The sequence below is a fragment of the Cibotium barometz genome, chromosome 7 (genome assembly GCF_041138505.1).
Source record: "Cibotium barometz isolate CiBa-2024 chromosome 7, ASM4113850v1, whole genome shotgun sequence".
Lineage (NCBI taxonomy): Eukaryota > Viridiplantae > Streptophyta > Polypodiopsida > Cyatheales > Cibotiaceae > Cibotium > Cibotium barometz.
Genome location: NC_141052.1, coordinates 34976600 through 34988015, shown reverse-complemented (window position 1 = coordinate 34988015; position 11416 = coordinate 34976600). Strand labels below are relative to the sequence as shown.

General features: G+C 43.4%; 1 protein-coding gene across 1 annotated transcript; it reads left to right on the top strand.

The window, feature by feature from the left end:
* Positions 1 to 216: 216 nt before the first annotated feature.
* LOC147636918 (uncharacterized) lies at positions 217 to 1496 on the top strand. Its single transcript, XM_086799869.1, has one exon. It carries the CDS (start codon positions 248 to 250, stop codon positions 1475 to 1477), a length of 1230 nt encoding a protein of 409 aa, XP_086655995.1. The 5' UTR covers positions 217 to 247; the 3' UTR covers positions 1478 to 1496.
* Positions 1497 to 11416: the final 9920 nt, after the last annotated feature.

Below are 11416 nucleotides of genomic sequence, written 5' to 3'. Positions count from 1 at the left end.
AATATAACCTGAAGGTACTATTAGGAAAGTCCTCGAGAAGAACATGTTTTAATAGAGATACGGAGACCATATGGTACATTGTCCTAGAGATATGGGAGAGCACATGGTTGCAATGTTGTACAAATGAAGGGGGTCGATTTTTTCAATGGTAAGTCGTGTAGGTATGTATATATATATATATATATGAGCCCTTGAGCAAACCTCCACAAACCTGTCTCCTCCTGCACACTCCTCCACCGATTCCAACATGGGATCTGGCTCATTTCTTGCCTTCCTGGCGCATCCCTTCTCTCTTAGCTGCATCAGAGCAGTGCTACACGACTTCGACTATGATCCGCCCACCACAACTGCAGGATCGCCCACTACTACCCGGGCGCGGTTGGACAAGTTCCAGGCGGGCCTGGCTGAGCGACTGGAGAACTTGAAGGGCTCCCCCAAAACCTCCGCCCACCTCAACTGGCTTTTGGACGCCCTTGCCGTGGCCCTCTCCACGCAATCCTCCGTCCATTCCACTCTGATCCCTATTGTAGTAGAGAGCAGGATTGTTGAGCAGGCGTCAGGCGTACTGCAGCAGCGTGTGGATGGGATGCTGGGCTTGCTGGACGTGTGCAATGCCCTCAAGGAAGCAACGAGTGACATGGAGGGCTACCTCGGCCGGCTTGAGCAAGCGCTGCAATGCTTGGGAGAGGCGCTGCAGCCCCCCTCCCCGGACCCGGCGATGATCTCCTGCAGGATGCGGGCGGCAGGGCGGAGGCTTTCGTCCTGCTTGGACAGCATGGCGGCTGGCAACAAGAAGAGATGGCGATCAAGGCTGGAAGATGCGTGCGCCTCCTTACTACTGGTTAGAAGAGGGCTGAAGGCAAGGCTGAGGAACAGAGCTAGCACAGATGCAGCAGCCACTTCGGAGGCCGCGCTTCTTGGCTACGCCATGGATGGAGCCACGCTCACCACGCTGTTGCTGCTGGCTGCTGCGGTCTCCAGCTTAGGCTCATCGAGCAAGCCCACCGGCAAGAGGTCTGGCGTCATAGCAGGCGCCTGCAAAAATGTCGGCGTCACCGTACATGCGCCATGGGCGACACCGCTTCGCCAGCTGCAGCGGGATCTGACACACGAGGAGATGGGCGGAGCAGGCACCCTCTTCCAAGAGCTCGACACACTGCACGCTGCCGCCGCAGCCCTTCACCGCCTTGTCTCCGTGAATGTGCCTAGTCCGGCAGCTGCGCCCGCCCAATTAGTTCTAATAAAATTTGCTGTGGACAACCTCCGCAAAACCTCACGCGACCTGCAAGCGTCTTGGCGACCTCTTCCAGACGCTCGTCGCTGTTCGAGTGGCTCTCTTGGACACCCTCCCTGCTGGTACGGCTGGCGTCTCCTCCAGGTGCCGGTGCTAGTGCTAGTGCTAGTACGCCTGAATGATATCTTCCCCAAATTTTGTTTCGCGCGCAACTCCTCTCCTTGTAAATGTGACATTTTGTAATTGAGAATGGAACCGTCATTCCACACCCGTCTCTCTCTCTCTTAGTTTGTCTCCCTCCCCCTCTCTCTCTCTCTCACACACAATCAATCTCTTAGATTGTCCATTTTACTCTCTTGTGTTGGCATAGTGCTTTATGCATCGTGCTCCTAGTCAAGAGTCGCTCTTGCACACACATACACACAATTTCTTAATAAGCACTCCATTTTACTCTATCTTGTGTTGGCATAGTGGTTTTATGCATCACGCTCCTAGTGAAGAGATCTTATATTTTAGTCTACATTTTAGTCTGCCACCACATGGATCATAGGTGGTCTCTTGGCTTGACATTAAAAAGACTCTCTCTCTCTCTCTCTCTCTCTCTCTCTCTCTCTCTCACACACACACACCCTTATCCCCACCCATGTTGAAGTCATCATTGCACTTTTGCAAGTGTCATCAGTTGGATTATTTGCATCCACTAGCTTGGTTACAACAATAAAAACTCATCAAGGTTCTTGGTGGATGTTTAAAGATCATGTGCAAATTTGCTCATGTATCTCAAGATGTGGATTATGATCTTGTTAATATGGTTATTAATATTCTACAAAAAGAATGCTCCATGGGTGTTTCTAGAAAGTCTAAAAGTTTTTGCATGTTCAACTTGCTTAATGACATGGATTGCAAGGGATTTTTTAAAATATTACAATTGGATGTGATTTTGCAAGCCATTGAATGTTTTTTAACAAATTTGGAAAACACATCTTGCATGTAAGAAAGGTATGTATTAATCTATGCATAACAGCATAATCCCACGTTGAACTTAAAATACTTACTTTTTTGGCATTTAAATCTATGCATAAGAGCGGAATCCCACATTGAACTTAAACTACTTAGCTTGAAATTTTTGCATCAGAGTGGAATCTGTTAAATTTGCAGCAATGTGATGAGCTATGGTGGATCAAATGTTAGAATCAATATCATTAACAAAGAGATTAAATGATAATTAAGACGACGTGATTAGTGAGCAATTAATTGATAGCTTAATGTAGGCATGGATAATAAAAAACCAGCAAATTCTCATTAGGCCAATGCCTCAATTTATAGAGTTTACATCCAAGCATCCAATCCCACTGATTTCTCCTTGATTCACTCCACTGATTTCTCCTTGATTCACTCCACCTCTTTTGCTTAATTTTCTCTCCACCTCTCCTATAATATCTCCACACCTCTTAAATCTCCTCATGCTATCCTTTATTCTCTCCTAGTAGATACTTCTCACCTTTTCATAGGTTCTCTCACATTTACAGATTCTCTTTATAGCCTCTTGCTAAGGGCTTATTCCCGCACACACCCTATTCACTTGTATATTTCAACACCTCTCCTCAAATGAATACTCCTAGCACACCTGGACCCTATACCAAGTTTCCCTCTTACTTGATAGTCCGCGACCAGTGCCTCAAGTCCCTAAACTCATAGTCCTTGACACACTCTCTCTCTCTCTATGTGTCCAAGGCTACTACAAGTGCCCGTGACCTTGACTAAAGTGCTCACACATACATCTACCACATGGCCTACATCATAAGTGGCTCAGAGGTGGTTTTACTCTGTTGGGGCAGGTTACATTGGGTTGTGGGGTTTCTCTCTCTCTTTCTCTCTTAGAAAAGATGATCTGACTCCACTTCCTTTTAGGAACCTCCATGAAGTTTGCCGATGTCGTTCCTTCTCCACTGGGTTTGATGTAGCAGAGCCTCTTGCCATGTGTCTTGGCTTTCCACAGTTGTGGCAAGTGAAGGTCCTTCCTCCTACTCTGCCTCTTCCTCATCCTCGTCGGGTGAAGAATGCTTTTTCTTCTCTTGCTATTGAGTCCTACCATTTCTTCTCTTTGCCTCTGGTCTCTTGCTCTAGTAAAGCTCCTTCTATCTCGTGTAGCTTCAATTCAGGTACATTCTTTAGTGTTGCTACAATGTTTTTATATTCACTTTTGTCCACACTCTTCAGAAGCACTGCTAGTGCCTCATCATCTTCTACCTTTTGCCCAATAGCTGTCAGTTGTTGCTTAATGCTTTTATATCTATTCAAGTGTGTGATTAAAGGTTTACTTTCCTTCACATCCAATTTGTAGAATTGCATTAACAGATTTATCTTTGAATTTTTAGCTTGTGTGCCAAATAATTTATTGAGTTCATCCCATGCATCTTTTGCCCACTATATCCCTGTGATGTGATGAATGATTTCATCATTTAAACTAAGTGCGATAAGTCCCAATGCTTTTTCATTCCTGCTCTTCCACTCATTTTTCCCTCTCACCTCTGGGCATTCATCTCTTCCCTCAACTAGCCCCCACAGATTTTTCCTCACATGAGCAGATACATGGTTTTTGTCTGCCATGTGTAAAATTGCTCCCCATTAAATTTAGCTATCTCTTGTGCCTTATTTATGATGATGTAAAGGGGGTCTTACCTCTTGATCCAATTTCAAGATTCAAGGACAGTGTCTACCCTTTTACAACTCAATCTGGTGTTTAGGTGATGATTACAATAGATTTATGAGCATAAAATCACCAGAAATTACATTAAACCAAGGATAACAAATCTGTACGGAATGGTTGGAGTATCAAACCATCTCCGAATTGTAATCTAAAGTTATAGGGATCTGTATCAGATATCGAATGGCTAATTTTAACCCTCAATTGTACCAAAAAATAGTGATTAGTATTGATTAATCATTGATTAGCAAATTAATCCTCTACTTTGTGTGTAGAAAACAGAGTATGCGGGGAGTCCAGATCTGAGACCTTAGAGTTCAAATGAGCTCAAATCCTTTCAAGGCCATCAATAACAATTAGTCTAGTAGAGGATTAAGCCAAGAAACACAAGATTTGACCAAACATTGAATGATTAATCTCTGTTTTACCAAAGTCACCTACAGATTTGATTGATGAAGAGCTTGGATCTCACTGTAGACTTGATCAAATCAAAATCTTTCTTCGCCAGCTTGTAGAGCACCCTTGAAAACCCCTAGGGCCAAGAGAAATTAGAGCCATTGCATCTGATGAAGCAGAAATCTCATTTTTTCCTCAGAAAAATGGCGCTACAAAATTAGCAAAAATCAAGAGCTTGCGCCGGTGGTTTGAGTTTGATTGAATGGGCTGAAGCCTTGGGAGTATGACAATGTATGGCTAAGAGCTTAGAGGCTATTGTTAAGCATGGAGGGAGATGAAGCCCCTCCACTAGCCGAGGGTATAGAGAGCTTGTTGAAAACACTAAAAAAATGACTATTTCTCAATCATCTACTAATCCTAATTAGCAAGATAATGGACTCATAAATTTGATGGATTCTAGGCTAGGCTCTGTATGGCTAAGAGCTTAGAGGCTATTGTTAAGCATGGAGGGAGATGAAGCCCCTCCACTAGCCGGGGGTATAGAGAGCTTGTTGTTGAAAACACTAAAAAATGACTATTTCTTAATCATCTACTAATCCTAATTAGCAAGATAATGGACTCATAAATTTGTGGAAGGTGATGATGGGAACCTTACCAATTGGGCACAAGCTTCAACAAAGAAATATATCATCTGGGAGGTGCTACAAGTGCAAGATACCCAAAGAGGACTCTTGACATGCCTTTCAGTGTTGTCCTGCTTATGGACAACACCGAAAGAGGACTCCTGACATGCCTTTCGGTGTTGTCCTGCTTATGGACTCAGTTGGGCAGGTGGGATATATATATACTTGATGTCAAGATCACTTGGCCCCATTGGCTATTTGGTAAATGTGTAGGACTAAATTGAGGAGATTATTATTATATTAGATATGCTTAGGTTCACTATGGTACTATGGAGAGCAATCAACCTATGGATATTATAAAGGTGAAGGTCAAATGCAAGATGAACTGTATTTACTTATATAGATGAATGATCTACATAATTCTAGCTATGAGGTGATGATAGGAAGATTCACAATCTTATGTGGAAGTGTCACATGTACATAGCAACTGATATTGTGATGTTTTCTTTCCAACTTGAGCCTTCCAGACACTTTGTTATGGCTCACCCTAACCCTCCTTGAAACACATCCAATAAGAGATTACCTAGTGAACTACAACTGTCGTGAGGATCTTTCCACTGGCTGAGCTCGTAACCCTTGAGGTCTCCAAGCTTTACAACTCCTTGAAAAGCAATTCCACCGCACCACGCGAGCATTGTCACATTGCCGTGTTGCACTACGGGTATTTGTCCCTCCTCACCTCACTTCACTCACACACACTCACTAGTATGTATTAGAGAGAGAGATTAGCAAGAGCAAGACTCAATTGCACAATGGGAGAGTATGTTGTATTATGAGAGATATTCACTTATATACATGGCCATAAGTGTTCACACTCACTTAAACTGTGGTCGATCAGGCACTTTAGGCTCATAAGAGGCCTAATGCTATTACAATGACTACTCTCATAATATATCCATGAAGTACATCACTTATATGACTTCATCCTAACTTGCTACCACATGCTGTTGAAGCGGGAATCACCATAAATATTCTATCACACCATTACGGGCGCTCGTCCAAGTTGTAGCTTTGGACACTATTGCTTTATATCTTGGATGTAGGACCCTTTGGTGTATCTATCGTGACTCCTTGATGTAAAATTAATGGTGGTAGATCTTGTTAACCCTAGAAATGGGTTAACATCCCCCCTTCCTGATGGTGGCGATCACGTCCTCGTGATCGCGTTAAAGACCTTTATGTGGGGAGAATGGACAAGCTTTGGCAATGGCTTTGATATTGAGTGACCTTCAATGGTCTTTGTTCCTCCAAAAGGAATAAGAAAATCTAGTTAGTGAATGAAAAGGTTAGTGGTTTATTGGGAATTCCTAACAGGGGTGGGGGGTGGGGTTTTTTGCGAGTGATTGCAATTTTATATTTGTGTGAGTTTTCTTTTTGGGTTTTTTGCTCACTTTGTTTTTTGCAATCATAAGCAAGGTTACATGTGATTTGTGTTAGTGGGGATGCTAAGAGATGTTAATAATGGGAGAGAAGAGAGGGAAGGATCTAAAGGAACGTAGACATTATCATCAGAATGAGATGGTGATTCTCAGTTCCTCATTTGATTCATTGAAACGAAATTCATCATTTGAAGAAATTGGCCTTCGATGATGTCCCTTTGTGTGGCAGGATTCTTGTCAAATGTTGTTGAGTAGGACCTGTTCCTGTATGCTTCTTGCCATGTGTTTTTATGTTTTTAGGTATAATTAAGTGCCATATGAAGCAGATATACATGAAGTACAAGAATGAGTCAAATAGACTCTTATTGAACTGGTCTTTGTGTTGAAGTAGCCACTTGTTGTTGGCGAGGTTGAAAGAATTACGTTGACTTGCGAGGCTAATATAGATATCTTCACTAAGGATTGGAGATCATTGATTTGTGAATATGGTTGCGTCATGTGGAGAGGTTTGTAATTTGAAGGAAAATTCTAGGCAATGGGTTGTACCAATAACCAGGCTTTCACCCACCATGGCCCCCCCATCTAGAGATGTACCTGGAAGTTGTCGATGGTGAGGCTTTGGTGCAAATGTCCTCCAATGCATGAGTATGGATATGTATTCATGGAGCAGATGCTACGTTAGTATAGCCAAAAGAATAGTAAGCTATAAGCTTAACAAAAATGGAATGGATATTTAAGATCCTTAGCTTTTTATGACCCTTGTGGCCACATCCAATTGCAGAGATGGTAGTGTACGCTCCCATTGACGAACGGAGGAAATGGTTTCCGATGATACTATTACAAGGGGAGACGTAGACTCATCGGTTTTTTGTTGGGTGTTGACAAGAGTAGGTGTAGAGCATGTAGAAACTTCTATATGAGTGTGTGCCTGGCAGTATGAGGAGCTAGAAGCTTCATGTGGCTCCCCCCTTCCTGAGCTAGGTGGTAATGATCGATATCGTTTGGGAATCCAAACTAACTCTGTTACCTTTCCCTTACCACGGAGCACTCTGTTACCTTTCCCTTACCACGGTCTTGAATTGTCATTGGCGTGGCAACAATTGGTTTGCAAGGTTTTACAGGTGATGTAGAGGGATTCAGCTTATGTTTAGGGACCCAAATCTGGTCATTCCCCTCATACTACCCTTGGGCTACTAATAATTTTTTAGGGATCCATCGCGATGTTACATTGCCCTTTCTCGGGTGGGTAGCTGCTTTCCTTTTACGAGGCTTCTTGGTGGCTGAACGAGATTGAGCAGGGGAAGTAGCTATTAACAAAGCTTTTGGGACCCATTTGTATGTGTTTTTTGGCATAGTAAGCGGAGCTTTAGAGACCACCCTGCATGTTTCCACTCTTGGCGTTGAAGCGTTAGAGGGGTGGCAAACAATCAAAGATGGTTTTGCCACTGGACTTTGTGATTTTTCATTATCTAGCATTTGAGTGGATGACTTAGGTGCGGGATTTTGAGCGGTCAGACCTAGTGTTGGTTCTTGCGTTGTGACTCGTCTAGTTGCCCAATCGATATTGCACTTGGTGGCCATCATCCATTTGCGCCCTAAGTTTACAGTCTCTTCCACTCCCGCAGGCATAACCAAAAAGCTTTGAATTACGGTCCCCTTGTCATAGGCAACCGGAGTGTGCAGAACTCCTGAGACGGGGGTTTTTTTCTTGTTGATTCCTTGAACTTGGATAGCACTCTTAGATAAAGGTGATTTTCCAAGTTGACACCACACGCCATATGATAGCAAATTGTGTTGAGCTCCTGTATCCAATAATGCATTATACAGCACCTCCCCGTAAGGACTCTGTAACTCAATTGGGTATCTTAGAGGCGGGTCAGATTCCAGTGCATCCTCCTCTGCTTCCTCGAAAAATACTTGCGTAATTCCCAAGTTGGCTTCTCGTTGTCGCCTAGCACGCTGTTGACGTTCTTTGGCTTCGACTCTCGCTTGTATCTTTTTAAGCTCAGCTTGTTCTTTAGCTGCCTTCTTTTGATGGATTGCATGTAACTCCTCTTGGCTCAGTGGGCCATAGTATCTTTTGAATTTACTCCCATTAAGGAATCCAATGGTTTCAACTCCGTCGAGAGTCTCCACTCTGATGGTACCTTGTGGGGTAATTTCACATACTCTATACGGTCCCTTACCAGCATATTTGAGCTTCTTCTTTTCGTTACGCACTCCATACATCAAGACTTTATCCCCAACCTTGATGTCCTTGTCCTTCAGGTAGCGATCAAACCATTTTTTCCTTCTATCCTTCTCCACAAGGGCATTGTATACAGCCAATTGTCTTTCTTCGTTTAGCCGCTCAAGGATATATAGACGCTCTACTAAGGGATTACCATCCCAACCCTCTTGAGTAGCAACACGAAGACTAGGAATGACAAATTCCCACGGCATGACTGCTTCTTGGCCATATACCATGTGTGCAATTAATAGCCACTTTGTACACAGTTAATAGCCACTTTGTACGCAATTAATAGCCACTTTGTACGCAGTATGATAGGCCCATAAAGCTGTCGTAAGCTTTAGATCCCAATCCATGCGATGAGCTTCAACTGTCTTTGTCAAAACAGAGATTAATGTCTTGTTTGTACTCTCGGCTTGGCCATTCGTTTGCGGATAATAAGGAGTAGATTTATGATGGGATATCATGAAATTTGTTGTGAGCTCCTTAATCACGTCATTTATAAAATGCGTCCCATTGTCGCTCACAAGTTCAAAAGAACAACCGAAGCGTGTGATTATATTTTCAAAGAGGAACTTGGCTGTTGTCCTCGCATCTGCCTTACGTGTCGCTTTCGCTTCAGCAGCCCATTTGGTCATATAGTCAGTGGCCATAATAATATAGCGAGATTGTGTGTTTCGGGCCACTGGGCTAATTGGACCTACAAAGTCTAAACCCCACTTTTCAAATGGTTGGTTTACTTTGATTGGTGTAGGGGCATCTGAACTTTCCGTTGGGGTTTCTTGTATCGTTGGCATTCATCGCAACCCTTCACAAAGAGTGATGCATCTTGGAACATAGTGGGCCACCAATACCCTGATTGTAAGATCTTTCGCGCAGTTAAGTCTCCTGAGAAGTGACCACCGGCTACGCCCATATGTGGCTCTTGCAAAATGTATAGATACTCATCCTCTCGGGCACAACGCCTAAGAACGTCATCCTTTCCTCTTTTATAAAGAGTCCCTGCTATCAGGCAATAGGGTTCGCATTCTTTGATCAGCTTTCGAGCTAGATCTTTACGAAGCTCCTTGGGTGGAAAGCCATTAACCAAAAAGTTAACAATCTTCTCACTCCATTCAGGCATTGTCTCCACCATGAACAGGGAAGTGTCAGGTAAGTCATCATCAACCCCCGTAGGAGCCTCACCATTAGGTATGCGAGACAAATGATCAGCCATAACATGTTTTTTGCCAGGTCTCACAACAACAGTGAAATCATCAACCCCCCGTAGGAGCCTCACCATTAGGTATGCGAGACAAATGATCAGCCATAACATGTTTTTTGCTAGGTCTCACAACAACAGTGAAATCAAACTCAAGAAGAATCAATAGCCATCGTGTGATTCTTCCTGTGGAGCATGGTTTGTTTACCAGATACAACAATGCTTGATGATCCACATAGAAAACAAAATTGGTGGCAAGGAGGTAATAACGAAATTTCCTTACTGCATATATCATTGCCAATCCTTCTCGCTCCGTAATGGTGTAGTTCATCTCAGCATCGTTCAACTGGCGACGACTGGCAAAGCTAATGGGGTAGTCTAGCTTGTGTTCTCCAGGTTGAGTTAACACACACCCAATAGCAAAGTTTGATGCATCAATATGCACATGGAAGAGTAAATCCCAGTTAGGCATTCTCAAGATTGGAGCACTCGCCAAGGCCTTCTTTAATAGCTCATAGGCACGGTCACATTCTTTGGTCCAAATAAACTCGATGAGAAGCTTATACAATGGTCGAGCTATCTCGGCGAAGAAGAGAATAAACCTTCGATAATAACCAACGTGGCCCATAAAGCATTGGACTCCCTTGTAGTTGGTGGGTGGTGGTAATTCCAGAATGACCTTGATTTTACTCTCGTCTGTGGAAATCCCATTTTTGGACACTATATGCCCTAAGATAACTCCGTGTTTAACCCAGAATTGGCATTTGAAAGGATTCAAGGAGATGCGATATAATCTACACCTTTCAAATATTTTTCGTAAACACATCAAGTGCTCATCCCAAGAGGAGGCCGTGTTTATCACAAAGATCATCTAAGAAAGCTTCACAGAAGTCCCTTAGATATTCCTTAAAGGCCGTGTTTATCAATCGTTGAAATGTTGTAGGTGCATTGGTCAAGCCAAAAGCCATGACGCGGAAGGCAAACACTCCAAACTCCGTGATAAATGCTGTTTTAGCTTGGTCCTCGACTGCAATTGTGATCTGATTGTAACCCGAGTACCCATCTAAAAAGCTATATGCCTCCTTGCCTGCCACTCTTTCAAGCACATGTTCAGAATATGGCAAGGGGTAATGATCCCTTCTGGTGGCTGCATTAACCTTTTTGAGATCAACGCACACTCTGAGTTTCACATTCTTCTTTGGTACGATGACTATCGGAGAAACCCATTCTGAGTGCTCAATAGGGTATATGAATCCACATTTTACAAGCTTTTCAATTTCCTCTTGTACAATCTTTGCGTACTTAGGATTCATTGGGTAGGGACGTTGCTGGACTGGTTTAGCAGTGCTAATCATTGGAATCGTGTGTTGCACCATAGAGGGTGGAACACCCTTCATATCATGATATGTCCAAGCAAATATGTCCTTGAATTCTTTAAGAAGCTTCGTAAGTGCAGCTTCTTCCGCCTTGGTGAGGTCTTGAGCAATAAAAACTGGTTTAGACTCCTCACCCAGATCTGCTAATTCTATCTCCTTAACTACCGCCGTCGTAGACACCGCTACTCCCATTGGTAGGCGTTTGTTGGG